This window comes from Scleropages formosus, chromosome 11 (assembly GCF_900964775.1).
Source record: "Scleropages formosus chromosome 11, fSclFor1.1, whole genome shotgun sequence".
NCBI classification, from domain to species: Eukaryota; Metazoa; Chordata; class Actinopteri; order Osteoglossiformes; family Osteoglossidae; genus Scleropages; species Scleropages formosus.
This window is the reverse complement of record NC_041816.1, coordinates 26,724,088-26,743,558: the sequence shown is the minus strand read 5'-3', so window position 1 is coordinate 26,743,558 and position 19,471 is coordinate 26,724,088. Positions and strand designations below refer to the sequence as shown.

Sequence of the window (19,471 nt, the reverse complement as noted above, 5' to 3'; positions counted from 1 at the left end):
GCTCTGGGTTCTGCTGCGGCTCCTCGCTGTAAATCTGTGTCCTCATCATTGACAAATGGCTCTTTTCTACAATAAATCATAATTCCGACAAACTGCTCATCGGATTCAGTAACGAAGTCAATGATCAACTTCCCTTAGTTTGTCTCACAATCGTAACACAGTTTCTCCCCCCAAGTCCCGCAATATTATCTTTCAATATACAGGCGTCAAGCCAAACCCGTAGAACAGTGCGGGGGGCTGGGGGGAGAGGGCACACGCCCAGGGCGGGACGCCAGTCCGTCGTAAGTCACTCCACGCGGGACTCGAACCCCAGACCCACCGGAAAAGAGGAGCCGGGCAAACCCACCGCGGTACCGCGCCCCCCTCTATCTTTCAATATATTAAACTACATTTATTATAGGAACTGCAGTCACACTGATCAAAGCTCGTTACTTTTCAGCTTTCTGTCAAATTTAACTATTTCGCTTATATTTGGCAATGTTTTAATATACGAGTTAACAGCTCGCTCTTCTGTTCCTCAATATTTTTCAAATGAAAGTAAAACTTGTCATAACGGAACAAAGGAACACGACCAGCAGGTTTGTTTCTCCATATGAACTGCTGTTTAAATTCAATAATTACACTCATTAACAAAATTTATATTCGTTTAATAATGACATGATTAATAACTGTACACCGCTTAACAGATTTTATACTTCTAATCTTTTTCTTTTTTTTTTCCGAACTGAAATAATATGTACCGAGGACGTGGTCGTGGAGTAAAAACACGAAGCGCAGCTGTGATTGCGGATCGCGGACATGATGATGAAACAACTGAAGTGTCCATAAAACAATGTTTATTAACACTTAACAGTAATGATTATTTACTTAAACTTTGTTATGCAGTGGAGCTACAATTTAAGTGTGAACTGGAAGTGACACAGCCTGAAATCTAAAAGTCACTTCCGAACAGTTTTCAATGGAAACAATCTACATAAATGCAGGAGTACATGTAACAATAAACATTTCCTGGAAAAGACATTGTAACGAGTCATAAATCAGAAAGTGCACAAGAAAACACACCATACAGTTCTGTGCTCTGTAGTAACACACTGCATTTTTCACTCTTGTACACTTTCTGTCACTGTGATCCTGAGCTGATTCATGTAGTTCAGAATTGCTGTAAGACCTATTTGTCTAACAGAAATAAGATGAGTTATAAGTTTATTCATATTGCAGGTCCTCCTGTTCTCCTCTCCATAGCGAGTTCATTATCTCCAGTGAATGATCATTGCCTGGTGTTTCATTGTCACTCTGAGACACATCCAGTTCTACAGGTGACCTGGAATGACAGGATCAGGTAAGAACACCTGTGAGCACTGCAGAGCAACAGGCTGGTAGAGCACTGTGGAGTTCAGAGTAAAACATCTTTACCAGAGTAGAGTGTTTGCTGTAAAGTGACCAAGTCAGATTATTTGATCTGAGACCTCAATCCCTCAGGCAAGCAAGCAGTTAAGACAATATCTTCTTTATATATTTAGTCCATAATCTGATCCAGTATAATTAATTAATAATAACTGGATATATAACTCAGTATAACTGGATTGTTGTATTTTACTCTCTTTCAGTTATGAAAACCAGTTGGTGTGACTGTCTGTACTGGGTTGTCCTGCTTATCCTCCACACCACTGTCTCCACTCTGGGTACATTTTCTCTCTCATTCAGTCAAAAATTAGAGTTTTGTATTGAGTCTGCTGAAGAAAAACCTTTGTGTCTATGTAAAATGAAAAATATATGAAAAATATGTGTCTCCATTGTTCTTTCCAGAGAAATTTGAGGTTCTTGGTCCAGCTGATCCTGTAGTTGCTGTAGCTGGTGAAGATGTTGTTCTGCCCTGTTACCTCAAACCCAACATCAGTGCTGTGGACCTGAGCATCGAGTGGTTCAGAGTTCAGACCAATAACCCTCTTGTACATCTTTACCGGGATCATGAGGACAGAAATGAGAAGCAGATCCCATCTTACAGGGGAAGGACATCACTGTTCCCTGAGGAACTGAGGAATGGAAACACTTCACTAAAGGTGAAAAATGTGCGAGGATCTGACAATGGAGAGTATAAATGTTTGGTCCAGTCTGCAGAATGGTATTGACCCCTATGTGGGACCAAGACTGGGAAGGTACATGGAGAGGCTCCAGCAACCCAGCCGGTTTCTGATTCAGAGTCTTTGCCTGGGTGCACACCTTGCATGCCTCCACAGCCTCCTGGATGTCCTCTTGGATGGAGGGCTACCAGAAATTCTTCTGGGGCAGGGTGAAAGTTTTTTGGCCCCCTGGATAGCCAGCAGCCAGGGAATCATGCACCCAACGAAGCAATGGAGATCGCATCCTGACCAGGACATTGAGGAGTGTGTCCCCGGGTCCTGGGTCTTCCTAGGCTGTTTTAAGGTCCTGTAGGAATTGCCACTGCACAGGAGTGACAAAGCAAGGTGTGGGAAAGATGAGTTCTGATATGGCTCTTACCAGATCCTCGACATGAACTCTGGATAGGGCATCGGCCTTAATGTTCTGAGACCTCGGTTGCTAAAACACCAAAAACCTGAACAAAAAATGGATCTGGATCGCATGCACTCCCGTGCCAGGGTGTCGATGGTAATGGTGTTTTCCACTAACTGGTTGAACGTCTGGTCCTCTCCTGTCATGGATTCAGTCCATTATGGAAGCTTCCCAGGAGGGCTGTAGGATTCCATTGACTTTCTGCTGCCAGTGTGCTGAACTGCAGGGCATATTTTGATGGACTGGCATCCTGTCCTGGGTGTGTCCCCTCCCCTTCCAGCCTTGTCGCGGTGACATGCAGAGTCTCACTCCTTTCTCTCTTCTTCCTCCTGGTCACCTGTGAAAAGTTCAAAGTTGCGTTCTCCTGACCAGGAGAAGGAAGATCCTCTTCAGCCAGAGGCACTGCAGTATTGCCTGCCGATTGGGACCCACCAACACTGGCCGCTACAAAACTATCCCTTACCTCAGTCTCGGCCACTGCTCCTGTCTGACCCCCAGTGCCCAGCAATGATGATACTGCCTTCGGGCCATCCTGCACCAATGCTGCACTGCCCAGCACCTCACCAGGGCAGGGTTGCCTACGCTGGGTACAACTACAGAAGAGATGTTCCTCTCCTCTGCATTGGGAACAGTGGCGAGGACCTACACAGTCCCTGACCAGGTGGCCAGTCTCCAAACACTACTGGCACTCATGTTTTCGCAGTTATTCTCTGTATGCCCCTGGCCCCAACACAGACAACAGGAGGGAGGCTGCTCTGGATAAAACAGGTAGCCCATGCTGCTGCAAATGTTAAAATAGGCAGGGGGGGTGGACAAAACCTTCCATCCCCGCAGGGTCAGGGCGAAGATATACCTAAAATTGTCTTTGCCCATTCCAAAAGCCCAGCTCATTCTGCATATCCTTGTGTTCTCTGGTGATGTTGACAAACTCCTTCAGAAAAGTTTCCATGGCTGCTGCTGACACAAAGGGGTTGAAAACATAGACTGTCACGATCCTCCAGTCGTTCCTCCAAAGTGGTTCTACGGAGAAGAGGCACAAGGTTGCTTGGTCAGTGTTCTCTCTACACGTTTTCAAAATGTTCCAGTGTTCCCCCTCAGTCAGCAGCGTGAGGTCAAAGAATGACGAAAGTCCATTGCGTTGGATGCAGACCACATCCTCAAGGGTGAGGGCCAGGATTCCTAAGATAACCTCCCGAACAAATGCAACTCGCTTGGGCAATTTGCTGTCATCCTCCTGGTTCTTCCACCTGAAGCAAAGACTGTTCTTCAAGGTGATCTGCATCCTTGCCATGGAAGTCATCCTTTCTTCAGGTCCTCAGAGCTGTCAAGGGGGGTGAGCTGGACTAACTAATAAAACAACTAGAAATAAATACTCTGTATCACCCTGCATGGATGGCGGTCAAGCCACCCAAAACCCTGCACAATAAGCTTCATGGGCTACCCAAAAATAAAATAACCTCCTACGAGGTAGCAGAGCTTCTCCCAGGAAAGCTGCAATCATGCCACACACAGTCCTGTATGAGGCTCCACTCTGCCCCTGCTAAAATCACTGGTACTACACTTTGATCTTATCCAAAAGCCAGTGAAGCAATCAATGGAAATAATGTTCTTGGTCCAAGGACCCCTTTTCATTAAGAACTTACACTTCAAGCCATTCTTACACACTTCCCAACAGGCACTAACCCTACTGTAATCCCTGTCAGAAGCCGTGGTGGTTGTACAACTATTTTACATTTATCCCACAATTCCCAATATCCAAACTACTTACAATAAACATCTGCTCCTACTCAAACGTGGCACTTCTTAGTAAAGCTGTGCGTTATAATATCACATCCAAAGATGCTTGGACACCCCTAGTTTATGTGTTGTATTTTAGATGATTCCACATTCCATAGATGAAACAGTCATTGCAAGATGGGTAAACTGTAAATTGTGGCTATAATGGGATGCACATGGTCAAGATGCTTGATTGGTATTAACAGGCCCAGTGTGCATCCAGTGATTCCGGGGTGTGCCCAGGCTTATGGTACTGCAGTGAGAACTCAGCCCACTGATGATATCTCCTGTCAGTTACACAGACTGAAGAAACAGATATAATCTTTTCAATTTCAGAACATGACATGACATTTGGATTTAATTTCCTATCTCACTCTCTTTTAGGGTGTGTAATTTCTCCATCCAAACACGTCTTTTGTGCATTGTGAAAAAGTTACCTAAATATTGATGAACAGTATTTATTCATTTCAAAGTTACTTCATCTAGAAGCAAATTCACACACACACACACACACACACACACACACACACACACACACACACACACACATTTCCGGAACCGCTTGTCCCATACGGGGTCGCAGGGAACCGGAGCCTACCCGGCAACACAGGGCATATGACCAGAAGGGGAGGGGACACACCGAGGACGGGACGCCAGTCCGTCGCAAGGCACCCCAAGCGGGACTCGAACCCCAGACCCACCAGAGAGCAGGACCTGGTCCAACCCACTGCACCACCGTGCCCCCCCAGAAGCAAGTTAGAATCATATCATGCAAATTCAATCATTTTCATAATAATCTCAGCATGAAAATTAATCAGGTTCTTCAATATGGGCATTTGCATTTTTAAATTATTAGTATGAATGTACTGTGGCGGGGATGCGGTGGCGCAGTGGGTTGGACCGCAGTCCTGCTCTTTGGTGGGTCTGGGGTTCGAGTCCCGCTTGGGGTGCCTTGCGACGGACTGGCGTCCCGTCCTGGGTGTGTCCCCTTCCCCCTCCGGCCTTACGCCCTGTGTTGCCGGGTAGGCTCCGGTTTCCCGTGACCCTGTGAGGGACAAGCGGTTCTGAAAGTGTGTGTGTGTGTGTGTACTGTGGCTCAGTAATTTATTAACTTTATTTAAAGAGAAAATTCTATGTAACTGAATCAACAAACATGGTCTTTTTTAAACACCAAACCTTAAAGTTCCTTTCCAGTAGTTAATATAAAGTACAATATATAAAACTCCACTATTGTAAAGCGTCACAAAAATATTACTAAAAATAACTAGTAATACTGATACTTGTTAAAGGCAGTAAAATCAGTCCATGACAGACTGAAAATGTGACAGTCAGAGATTAGGGACAGGTAAAGAATTTCACATATAAGGACCCATGACCATTTCTTCGTGCCATAGCCATCCCAATTAACTAAAACGGTTGCCCCGTCACATCTTAGAATCAGTGAGGATATGAACTGCATAGGCTGGCAAACCCGCGCACACACACACACACACACACATTTTCTGAAACCGCCTGTCCCATGCATGGTCACAAGGAGCTGGAGCCTAACCTGGCAACACAGGGCGTAAGGCTGGAGGGGGAGGGGACACACCCCGGACAGGACGCCAGTCTGCCGCAAGCCACCCCAAGTGGGACTCGAGCCACAGACCCACTGGAGAGCAGGAGCCGGTCAAACCCACTGCGCCACTGCACCCCCAGGTGGCAAACCTTCCACCTCAAAAGAACACTGAGGGTGTGTTCACCAGGCCAAAAGGCATTAACAGATATTCATGGTGTCCCAGAGAGGTGCTGAACACAGTCTTCCAACTCATTCCCTTCCCTGATTCTAATCAGGTTATACGCACTTCTGAGATCCAGCTTTCCTTTTCTCTGCCAATGCAAGTGTCAACAGTTATGTCCCACTTTGTGGATGCCTGCAAGGAGTTTGGCCTCGGGACAATGACGATGTCTCTGCTTTTTGCAGATGATGTTGTCTTTTTGGCACCATCACACGATTGCCTCCAACACGCACTGGAACGGTGTGCAGTCAAGTGTGAAGTGGTTGGGATGAGAATCAGCACCTCAAAGTCTGAGTCCATGGTTCTCTCATGGAAAAGGATGGCATGCCCCCTCCAGATAAAGGGGGAGAATCTGCCTCAGGTGGAGGAGTTTAAGTGTCTTGGGGTCTTGTTCACGAGTGAGGGGAAAAGGGAGCATGAGATCGGCCACAGACTCGGAGCAGCAGCAATAATGCGGTCCCTGTATCGGACTGTGGTGAAGAGGGAGCTGAGCCATAAGGCAATTACTTTCATTTATCGATGTTACTGTTTCTGGAGTAATTGGAGGTGATCACCTCATCTAGGGTAATATAGCTCACTCAAACAAACCAACTTTATTCAAAGCCCCAACACTAATTGTACACCATGCAATAGTATGTGTACAGTAGTACGGTGTACCAGTTATGAAGGTAATTCTGTCCTCCTCTTCTCAAAGATTTTATGATCTTCAACTAAAAGGTATTTAATTGAAAACTCACTCTCACTGAGTCAGAAACCTCACTATGTTTAATCTTACACTATATTGTTCATAGAAATGACAGTGGTCGATAACGGCATGGTTTTTAAATGAAGGAATGCACTAATATGTTTACGGTCAATTCCACTCTGACACCGATGAGGCAACCTGGATGCTGCTGTACTTCTATTATATTAAGAGATGAGTGAGAACATAGCAGAGTAATTTGGTTCTGAAGTTCATTAGCCTGAAAGTATTTCAGTACTTGAAAAATAATTTTTTGTTTGTTTTTTGTCCAATATAACCTGATAGTGGGTTATTTTATCCAGTTACTGTCTATGGACAGTAGTTAAAATGAACTTTTTTGAGCCTTTTACATTTGCATTTCTTCACATTGCGTTGATAAACTTGAATTCTGCTTTGAGACCAGAAAGTAAAATCTCTTTGTCACTGACTCATGTGTCTGGTGTTTCAGTGTCACTCTGACAAACGTCAGATGTTATCTGGCCTAAAAAAGGGATATTTGAAGGAAAATGAAAGAATCAGCTAAGAACAGACTGCAACATTGTTGGAAGCACACTAATAGAAGTGAGCTTCAGTATAAAGCACCTTCAGATACAATAGTTACAACAGTAAATCAATCTGATCAGTGTTAGTAATTGTGTTGCCTTGGTGAGTTCTTCCTACAACCAACCCAACCAGCTATGAGAAAAGTTTATGTTTATTAATACTCTTGGTCTAAATTCAGATCTGTACGACTGTAAAATTCTTCATTTCACACTGATGACATGGATGTATTCTCATTACTGGCCATTCCTATACACCTGTTAGTAGAGCAGGAGACACACTCAGGATGGGACGCCAGCCCGTTGCAAAGCAGCCCAAGCGGGACTTGAACCCCAGATCCACCACAGACAGAGCAGTACCTGGCCGAACCCTCTGCGCCACCGCCCTCCCCGTAGTTCAGTATATTAACATTTATTCTAGGAACTGCAGTCAGTCACACTGATCAAAGCTCGTTACTTTTCAGCCTTCTCTCATATTTCACTTATATTTGGCAATATTTCAATATATGACTTAACAGCTCGCTCTTCTCCTCATAAACATTTTAAAAGCGAAAGTAAAACTTGTCAAAATAACGGACCACCGAGTGACACGAACAGGTATGTTTCTCTGTGTAAATGAACACCTGTTGAATTTCAGTAATTACACTCATAAATAGTGATATTCGCCATCAATAATTGTACACCGCTTACAGACTTTAGACTTCGAATCTATTTTACATTTGGGAACTGAAATATGTGCCACAGAGTTGGAGTAAAACAAGGAGCGCAGCTGTGGGTGCAGATTGGGGACGTGAAGACAGAACGGTAGTGTCCATAAAACAGTGCTTATTAACACTTTGTATTATACAGAACATAGAGTATTATAATATAATATATAAGGCGACGAAGGGGGCGGTGGCCCTGTGGCGCAGCTGGTATGGACAGGTCCTGCTCTGTCTTGGGTCTGAGCTCGAGTCCCGCTTGGGGAGCCCCGCAGCGGGGTGGCGCTCCGCCCGAAATGTGCGCTCCTGCGCCCCCCGCACTGCCAGGTTAGGCTCGCGCTCGGGACAAGCGGTTGGAGTGTGTGTGTGTGTCTGTGTCTGTGTGTGTGTAAAGGTGACGAGAGGACACAGCAAAAATTAATGGACATAAAAAAACTTATGTAAGAATTAGGTACAGTTTATATACCACGTTAAACCGGTATAAATCAAATTTAACTTTATAGAGTTATATATGAAAATAATGAGTATTGGCTTAAAATTTGTTATTCGGTGGACATACAAATTCTAAGTGTGGATTTGAGGTGACACAGCCTGAAATCCAAAACAATCACTTGCAAACAGTTTACAGTGAAAACACACACACTTTTAGAACCGCTTGTCCCATACGGGGTAGCGGGGAAGCAGAGCCTACCCCGGCAACACAGGGCATAAGGCCGGAGGGGGAGGGGACACACCCAGGACAGGACGCCAGTCCGTCGCAAGGCACCCCAAGCAGGACTTGAACCCCAGACGCACTGGAGAGCAGGACCTCAGTCCAACCCACTGCACCACCACACCTCCCGTGTAGTTTAGAGAATATCTTCTTAATATTTAGTCCATAATCTGATCCAGTGTGATTAATTTATTTTTGTGTTACTCTTTAAGCAGGTTTGTATTCTCAATATAACTGGATTGTTTTATTTTACTCTCTTTCAGTTATGAAAACCAGTTGGTCTCACTGTCTGTACTGGGTTGTCCTGCTTCTCCTCCACACCACTGTCTCCACTCTGGGTACATTTTTTCTCTCATTCAGTCAAAAATCTGAGTTTTGTACTGAGTCTGATGCAGAAAAACCTTTGTGTCTATGTAAAATGAAATATATGTCTCCATTGTTCTTTCCAGAGAAATTTGAGGTTCTTGGTCCAGCTGATCCTGTAGTTGCTGTAGCTGGTGAAGATGTTGTTCTGCCCTGTTACCTCAAACCCAACATCAGTGCTGTGGACCTACATGTCGAGTGGTTCAGAGTTCAGACGAATAACCCACTTGTACATTTTTACCGGGATCATGAGGACAGAAATGAGAAGCAGATCCCATCTTACAGGGGAAGGACATCACTGTTCCCTGAGGAACTGATGAAAGGAAACACTTCACTGAAGATTAAAAATGTGCGAGGATCTGACAATGGAGAGTATAAATGTTTTATTCAGGCTGGGGACTGGTATGATGATTCTTCCATTAATGTTCACATTAAAGGTAAGAATTTTGTATTTCATATTTATTGATGAAACTAATGTTTTGTTTTAGAGGTGTCAAAAAGACTTCTCCATTAATATATTTCTGAAGATAAAAGCTGTTTTACAAAATTTCTTGTAATTTCAGTCAATTTTCAGTACATTTTAATTACGTTTTTTCTTTTAGCTATGCTATTTTTATATTTATAGCTGTTGGAACCCAACCAGTGATCTCCAATGAGGGATATAAAAAAGGAGGAATCAGTCTTGTGTGTGAATCTAAAGGTTGGTACCCTCAGCCTCAAGTGCTCTGGATGGACAGTGGAGGACACAGACTCCCTGCTGGGCACACAGAGACACACACAGACAGTATGGGTCTCTTCACCGTGAGACAACGTGTTATTGTGCAGGAGAGAGAGACCAACAGGTTCACCTGTCGACTTCTACAGCAACAGATAAAGGAAATGAAAGAGACAATAACTAACATCCCTGGTGAGTTACAATATTTTATTTACTCGTAATGACAGGTGAATTCTACTTTCAAGTTCTAACATCAAAGTCTCTTACTATTAATGACAAATGTTTTGTGTTCCAGGTGAGATGTTCCACCGTGCTCATCCCTGGAAGGTGGCCTTTGCTGTGTTCTTCTCCCTCGGAGTTCCTCCTATCGTCATATTGGCTGTTTTAATTCTTTGCTATATGAAACAGCAAAGAGAAAGCATTATTTAACATATTTCTTTTTAAAGAGTTGATATTTAGAGGAATAACAGAACTCTGTGATGGTGTTTTTTAATCCATGTTTCATTCACATTAACACTGATGTTCATACATTTAGAGGGCTCCTCACTGAACGACTGTGGAAGTAACACTTACTTGTATGTTTGTGTTTGAATGTGTTTCTATTTGTTATTCAAGTGTAAAACCAAAATTATGAGACTGAACTGCACCTGAAATAGGTTAATATGCAATTTGCCACGCCCACGTTATCAGCATAATCGGATACACCTGGGGCTCAACAGCTTAAAAGGCAGAAGTGAACAATGAGGGTTGAGGAGCCTCCCTCACTCCCTCACTCCCTCACTCCCTCACTCCCTCACTCCCTCACTCCCTCACTCCCTCACTCCCTCACTCCCTCACTCCCTCACTCCCTCACTCCCTCACTCCCTCACTCCCTCACTCCCTCACTCCCGTCCGAGTCAGCCTACCTGCCGCTTTGTACCTCGCTCCCTCCGCCTGTTTCCTGAGACCGTTCCCGCCCTGAAACCTGATCCGCTCACTCGTGTTCTAACCCACTGCCTGTTTTCCTGACTCCGATACTGGATTTCCTGGTTTAACTCGTTTGCAGTCCGAAGACCCTTGCTTGTACCTGACTTCGATTCCTGTCTAGCGTCTGAATAAAGCCCTGTGCACTTTGCACTTGAGTCTGCCCCTTCCTTCCGGGATGAAAACCATGACACAATTATTAGCATAAAGGCACAATGTCACAAAAACTGTATTTGAAAAAGAAAAATAGCAAAACTACAACAGTTCAGAGTTTGTAAAATATTCCCGTTTTATTATTGATTTTAACCCCGTTCTTGTAGGAATTAAATATTTCCCTTGTAAACTGCATTTTTGCAGTTGGAGTACAAACACAAACACAAAAGTAAAAACAACATATAGGACAAACACATACAGGTAAAAAACTGTGTGTATTCAGAATACAGTTACTGAAAAACAACAGGGTGTACAAATATAAACACCACTTGATATAATTGGGGTGGAATCAACAAAATCCAGTTAGAAACAATTTTTATATGATGAAAAACCACTTACCTCCAGTGAGCCCTTTTCCTGGGCAGTGTCATGGTGGTCCAGAGCTTATCCTTTGGACAGAAGTACACCCTTGACAGGGCACTACTCCACTGCAGGGTATCCACACACACTCACAGTAAGAACAATTCAGTGTCACCAGTTCACCTGAGCTGCATGTGTTTGGAATGTGCGACGAAACCAGAGCACCTGCAGGAAACACACACAAACATAGAGAGAACATAAATGGGGTAAAAAATTATGTGTTTCTGGACTTTGTGGTAATGCCCAAATATTTTTACAGCAACCCTCCAAGCACTTAGAGACAGTTTCAAGAAAGAATAATCAAAACATTAGGATGGTCAGATATTAAATATGGTCAAGAAAGAAATTAAGAAGGACTAAAATAGGGCAGGAATTCTTTCCTACTAAACTACTGTACAGTAAGTAAATTGTTATTCAAAATGAAAAAACATAAACAAGCACATGTTTATAGAACACTTGAGAGAGTGCATATCTCTGATTTTGAAGAATACAAATGTTTTGTTCAAGCTCCATACTGGTATAATGATAGATCCATTGATGTTATTATTAAAGGTGAGTATTTTATTATTTGATGAAATCATTATGTTGAAATTATTATGGTCTCAGAGATGATATAAACATGTCACAAAGTCTACTGAGATCGTGTCAACTCTTAGCAACCACATACATAGTGTTTCCAGAGTGTTTTCTGCAGTACCTGTGTCCTTAAATTTGAAAGGGTGCTTTTAAAGGACGTCATTTTAAAGGATGTCATTCTAATGGAGTTCGTTCCTCTGTTAATTGACAACAACCGAAACTGCAGCAAACTTTAGTGTTGGTGTAAATGTAAAAGATGGTGAAGACAAAGAAACGGTTTCACAGTGTCAACTTCATGGGCTCAGTAATCAACAATAACGAATTGCATCACATCCAGAGTTTTTTGAAAATGAATAATCTTCGTTTTTTTAGCATATGTTGTAAAAGACTTTTTTACAGATTTTTTTGTTACAGCTTTGGCAAGAACAGTAATATGAAGGCCCCTGGAGGTCATTTTTTTTTTTTTTTTAATGTTTCTACCTAAAATTATCACCTCAATTTGAGTTACACCTTTATCTGAATTGCGTGTACACACACACATCTTCTGAACCGCTTGTCCCATACAGGGTTGCGGGGAACCGGAGCCTAACCCGGCAACACAGGGCATAAGGCTGGAGGGGGAGGGGACACACCCAGGACGGGACGCCAGTCAGTCGCAAGGGACCCCAAGCAGGACTCGAACACCAGACCCACCGGAAACCAGGACCCGGTCAACCCACTGCACCACCACGCCCCCCTGCACGTATACACATTAACAGCTAAATTTGGTATTCAGTACCCTTTGCTTTTCATTGCACTGTCACCCATTCATTTTCTGTGGCTGGTCAGATCTGACTATTCACACCACAGATGCCCAAAATTCTAAGTAAACATGTAAAAGTCAGTTTAACCAGTGATCATTAAAATTATTTCACAAAGCTTATGGCATTAAGATGAAAGAAACCATATCCATCTTAAAAATAAACTGTAAATGGATCAAATTTGGTTGGAACATGTCCTGGGGTAAAAAATTCCGACACATGAAACTTTTGCACAATCTTCCCATTGCTGAGACTATTTTCATAAAATGCACAAAATACTATCATGATAAGAAGTGCACTGTATACAACATTGAATCATTGTTAAAGAAATTCTCTTCTTACTTCTGTAGCTGTAGGAACCCAACCAGTGATCTCCATTGAGGGATATAAAGAAGGAGGGATCAGTCTGGTGTGTGAATCTAAAGGCTGGTACCCTCAGCCTCAAGTGGTCTGGATGGACAGTGAAGGACACAGTCTCCCTGCTGGATCAACTGAAACACAAAGAGATATTATGGACCCCTTCACTGTGAGATGACATGTCATTGTATTGGAGGGAAACAGCAACAGCTTCACATGTAGAATTATACAACAGCTGGTAAATGAAATAAAAGAGATTTCTACAAACATACCTGGTGAGTTAAACATGTTTATTTAGACAGCTGTAGTCAACAATTCTGCAGTAGTTAATTATTGTGTGAGGAGGTGTGGGATGATGGTGTTGAAGGCTGAACTAAAGTCCACAAACAGGATCCTCACATAAGTCCCTGGTTTGTCCAGATGTTGCGGGATGTAGTGGAGTCCCATGTTGACTGCATCATCCACAGACCTGTTTGCTCGATAAGCAAACTGCAGGGGGTCCAGCAAGGGTACAGTGTTGTCCTTCAGGTAGGCTAACACCAGTCTTTCAAATGCCTTCATGACCACAGATGTTAGGGCAACAGGTCTGTAGTTGTTCAGTCCTGTGATTTTGGGTTTCTTTGGATGGGGATGGTGGTGGAGCGTTTGAAGCAGGAAGGAACTTCGCACATCTCCAGTGGTCTGTTGAAGATCTTTGTGAGTTAAACCTGGTTAGCACAGGTTTTTAGGCAGGCTGGTGAGACACTGTCTGGGCCTGGTGCTTTCCTTCTCTTCTGTTTGCGGAAGACCCGACACACCTTCTCTTCACAGATCCAAAATGCAGGAGGTGGGAAGGTGGGGGTTGCTGGAGGTGTTAACCGATGCATAGAGAGAAGGCCATAATGGGTGTGAGACAGGGTTTTTCAAACCTGCAATAAAACTCATTCAAATCGTCGGCCAGTTGTTGAGTTGACACGGTGCTAAGGGATGGTGTCTTGTCTTGTAATTGGTGATGTCCTTCAGGCCTTTCCACACTGATGCAGGGTTGTTGGCTGAAAACAGTTTTTTCAGCTTTTCAAAGTAGTTCCTCTTAGCCACTCTGATCTCCTTTGCCAGTGTGTTCTTGGCCTGTTTATACAAGACTCTGTCCCCATTCCTGTAGGCGTCTTCTTTGGCCTGACGAAGCTGTCTGAGTTTTGCAGTGAACCACGGTTTGTCACTCTTGTATGTTAAACGAGTCCTGGTAGGGATGCACATATCCTCACAGAAATTGATATATGATGTTACAAAGTCTGTGAGCTCATCCAGATCGGTAGCAGCAGCCTCAAAAACACTCCAATCTGTACACTCGAAGCAGGCTTGTAAGTCCTGCTCTGCTTCCTCAGTCCATCTTTTAAGAGTCCTTATTACAGGTTTAGCTGATTTCAGTTTCTGCCTGTAGGTGGGAATAAGATGAACCAGGCAGTGATCAGAGAGCCCAAAATCTGCCCGTGGAACAGAGTGATATGCATCCTTTATTGTGGTGTAACAGTGGATTACTTGTGAATTTACAATTTAGAGTAAAAGTAAAAAAGTTAGTAATAATATAAATAAACTGGAAATACACACACACATTGTCTGAACCACTTGTCCTGTACGGGGTCACGGGGAGCCAGAGCCTAATCCAGCAACACAGGGCACAAGGCTGGAGGGGGAGGGGACACATCCAGGACAGGATGCCAGTCAGTCGCAAGGCACCCAGAGTGAGACTCAAACCTCAGACCTACCAGAGAGCAGGACCCGGTCCAACCCACTGCACCACTGCATCACTAGACCCCCCTACTGGAAATATAATTGAATAAAAAAAAATATTTTTACCTTTATTACAAAAAAGTGTAGTGAGTAGCATTTCAGCTAAATTAGTCTAATATTGGTTTTCCAGAATTCAATCCCCACAGCTGTAACAAGTAACGACACTGCTATTTGATTCTACCATAACAAATCCTTTAGGTATGTTTGATGGTATAATAAAAAACAACATATCAGTGTCTGGGTTGTATGTTTGGATGAGATTTTGATCCTTACTCAGTGTGTATGTGTACCTGAAACACACACATTGTCTAAACCGCTTGTCCCATGGGGGGGCTCGCGTGGAGCAAGCGCCTAACCCGGTAACACAGGGCATAGGGCTCGAGGGGGAGGGGACACACCGAAAACAGGACACCAGTCCGTCGCAAGGCACCCCAAGCGGGGCTCAAACCCCAGACCCACCGGAGAGCAAGACCCGATCCAACCCACTGCGCCACCACGCCCCCCGTAACCGAAACTAAAGTTTTTATTTAACTTTTATGAATTTGTTAGAACTGGCGTCCCGTCCTGGGTGTGTCCCCTTCCCCCTCCGGCCTTACGCCCTGTGTTGCCGGGCGGGCTCTGGTTCCCTGTGACCCCGTAAGGGACAAGCGGTTCTGAAAATGTGTGTGTGTGTGTGTGAATTTGTTAGAATGGGTCTTCCAGCAAAGAAAATCACCAAATTCATAGCAAGAAATCATGGTGATTTTTTTTAGTATTCTCTGTTCTTTTGGACCAACAGGTTTGTTCTTACATCTACAGATGAACCACCCAATGAGAGTAAGTAGAATGTATTTTTATGTACATCAAGGTGATTATTTCAGTATTTTTTGTTCTGTCGGACTAATAGCTTTGTTCTTACTTCTGTAGATAAGCTGCTCAAAGAAAGTAAGTAAAGTGTGTTTTTAAGTACATGAGGATGATTATTCCAGTATTCCCTGTTCTGTTGGGCTAACAGTCTGTTTCCTACATATACAGACAAGCCACTCAACAAGAGAAAGTAGAGTGTGTTTTTGTGTACATCAGGACGATTCTTTTAGAATTATGTGTTCTTTCTGATGTTTGTATTCTTGGTAGGTGAGGTAATGCACGGGACTGGAAGCTGCTGGCTGATGGGGGCAAACAGCTCCAGGTGCCACAGGTCATTGCAGTTACTTCATTGTGTCCAGACATGGGGTAATATTCGGAGTGTGAGCGGATTGTGTACTTTGTAAAGTTAAAAGTGCTGTTCGAGGATACTATTGGGGAGTCATCTGAAGAGAAATTGTTAAAGTATACATATCTGGTGGCAGAGGCAAGAGATCGTGGGACACGGGCTCATGTGAGACCAGGAGAGGTAGGTGTTAGGGGCAGTTTGTGTCTAAATCTGTTACATTGCATTTGGGGGAATTTGGAGTTCTAGCATTGTTAGCATATGCAATTTACCCTTTTAACTGCTTTTCAGTTACTTAAATCTGCTGTACAAATAAAATTAGATGCATAGGCACAAAGTGACACTGTTGAAATAAGTCTTAGTCTTAGTCTTAGATCCTCCCGTGCTGCTGGGCGACGAGATCTCTTCACCCCTTCCGGTCCTCTGCCAGTGCTTCAGCTTCGTTGAAATAAGTAAAAAGTGAAAAACACCACTCAATGGAAATGGTCAAAATCATGAAGAACCCTACAGGGCTTGTCTCATTCTCTGAACTTTACTAAGACAATATTATCAAAAACGCCAGCATTTGACAGTAACATTGGATTAAATATGAAGTTTATAGGTAGTGAGCTGCACCTCACTGAATGTTGTATAATATAGAAATCTTAATGATATTCCATTGCTAAAGTTGATAATGAGATTCTGGTTAGAAAGTACACTAAACTGGTTGAATAATTTGTGAATATTTAGAAGGAAGTCACACAACAGTAGAGCAAAATATACTGTAATTATATATTTTTTTTTTTGAGTGGGTGTGGAATTCATTCACACCCACAGTGACATGCGTTGGTAGACTAAGATAACATGTGTGAAGTGTAGATTAACATGTAGTCAGTATAACTTTTGGATTATATTCAATTTTAAATTATACTATTCATATTTAGATAGGGGGTGTGGTGGCGCAGTGGCGCAGTGGGTTGGACCACAGTCCTGCTATCCAGTGGGTCTTGGGTTCGAGTCCTGCTGGGGGTACCTTGCGCCAGACTGGCGTCCTGTCCTGGGTGTGTCCCCTCCCCCTCCGGCCTTACGCCCTGTGTTGCCGGGTAGGCTCCGGTTCCCTGCGACCCCGTATGGGACTAGCGGTTCTGAAAATGTGTGTGTGTGTGTGTGTGTATTCATATTTAGTATCAAAGCTAGGAAAATGGGTGCACACTGTTCAAAAGTTACGTTCAATAGTAAATTACAATAACAGGCAAGAAACTCACGGACTTAATAGTAAAGCATTTATTTTAACATTATCATCGGTAAACATTTTTCATAACACTGGTACACCCAGGTACAGTTTTTATAATAAAAACAAATAAATTCAGCAAAATGTAATAGCTAACCTCAACAAAAAGTGTGCTGCAATTATTGACCTTCATACTCAGTAATTTAGGAAGTGTGAGCAATTAGTATATTGATCAACATAACAATTAATATTAAAATAAATTTCCAAACATTCTGCAATTTAGCTGTAAAATTATATATTAAGTTGCTTCAGTACAGATAAGTTCGTTTGTAAATGAATATTTTTTTAGTAATAACAGGTACTATATTATCTGTATTTCAATAAAATGATGTATTTAACTAGTATGACTTTTTTACTGTTCTTTTCAAATGTTAAACTTACGATTAATTCGTACAAGCATTAATGAAGAAAAATATTAGTCGATACACATACTGAAACAGGAGTGAATAATTCATTTTAAAAAAAGACCTTTTTAACTTTTAGACTGTTGAATTCTGATATCTCAACTTTGCGGGGAAAAAAAAATTAGGGAGGGCCATTTCACCAATGAAAACATGTATATGCAAAAGAGACGCAGAACTATAAAATTAAATAATTTGAGAATGGGTGACACAATGCTGACTTGGTTAGTTAAGAACATTTGGAAAAGTTGAATTAAGAATGAGAAGAGGATCATCAATGATATGGATGAACTCATTTACAGTGGCCAGGAACATACTCACCCCTTTCAAGTCTATATGGCTACAAGTAAAGGATTCTGTTTTCTGAGAAATGCTATGGACTTTACATAACTTAATGACAACACTGGCACTAAAAGGAAGCCACTTGAAAAAAAAAAAAAAAACATAGCATTAATAGTCTAAAGATGACTTCTCGGCAGAATGTGTCTTCATCTGCCCCTACACTCTTTTGGGTCAGCACTTTTTTGCCATGAACTGTTGTACCACAGCTGTGCTCTTCCTCCTATTTTCCCCACAGAAAGAACAGGCTGCGTTATTAGCTGACATCTCTGCCTGGATAACAGTATGTAAGAGACGAGGCAGGAAACAGGAGGAGATGCAATCGCCCGTTGCTGTGGGCTTTTATTTGCCTTAGACAGCGGAGAAGGAAGGAGATGGGAAAGAGGGAGCAGGGAACAGGTAGGGAGAGGTTTCGTGCTGGTCGGGGGGGCTAGGAGATTCGAGTCGGTCGGGACGTGGGCTTCGTCTCAGGGTTCAGGTCTGCAGTCGCCTCTGTCTGGTTCTCCTCCTCGGTCTCTTCCCCCTACTGCTGGGCACCGGGGAAGAAATAGGGGATGAAATCAGCCCGAGCTGTGGCTGCTTTGCCCTCGTCTCCACCCCCTCCCCGGGCGGCCTTGGCGTGCTACACAGTAACTTTCAGCAGAAGTTAACAAGAAGATTCAGCAGAACATGGAGATCCATCACATCATTTTGAAAAGTTATCCTCTTACCTTAAAATTATTCTTTTGCTTTTCTGTCTACATAAGCACATATGTGTTGAGGTCAGGGGGTACAGTGGCACAGTGGGTTGGACTGGGTCCTGCTCTCTGGTGGGTCTGGGGTTTGAGTCCTGCTTGGGGTGCCTTGTGATGGACTGGTGTCCTGTCCTGGGTGTGTCCCCTCCCCCTCCAGCCTTATGCCCTGTGTTGCCAGGTTAAGCTCCTGCTCCCCGCGACCCCATATGGGAGAAGCGGTTTCAGATGATGTGTGTTTTGAGGTCTGTCGTTTGTTATGACTTCCGCAAAGTTTTAAAATAGCATGGAAAATGTCACAGATGAAGTCAGTGTATGTTTAAAAATGAGGCAGTCCAAGTAAACATTTAAATTTCTACACATTTTGTGGAATTGTGTTTTTTTTGCCTAAAGTTCGACATGAAGTATTTAAAACGCACCAAACACTCCCTACACATCATAAGTACACTACACTCCACTGTAGCAGAAAAGCACACAGTTCATTTACCTGCACGGCTGAGTGTCAGTCCTGTTTTTCACCAAGCAATTTTAATGAATAATGGCTTCAGTTTAGTGCGCTGCCTTGCGGGTATACGGCTCGTGGTATAAGTGCACAGTGAGTATTACTCACCTGTGAAACAGTGGAAGTGGCAGCATCGTCGCGC

The 19,471-nt window shown here is 43.2% G+C and overlaps 1 protein-coding gene across 1 annotated transcript; it reads left to right on the top strand.

The window, feature by feature from the left end:
* The first annotated feature begins 9,207 nt into the window (after positions 1-9,207).
* Positions 9,208-13,305, top strand: LOC114911909 (butyrophilin subfamily 3 member A2-like). Its single transcript, XM_029256404.1, has 2 exons — positions 9,208-9,580; positions 13,121-13,305. Exons 1-2 carry the CDS (start codon positions 9,208-9,210, stop codon positions 13,303-13,305), a joined length of 558 nt encoding a protein of 185 aa, XP_029112237.1.
* The last annotated feature ends 6,166 nt before the right edge of the window (positions 13,306-19,471 follow it).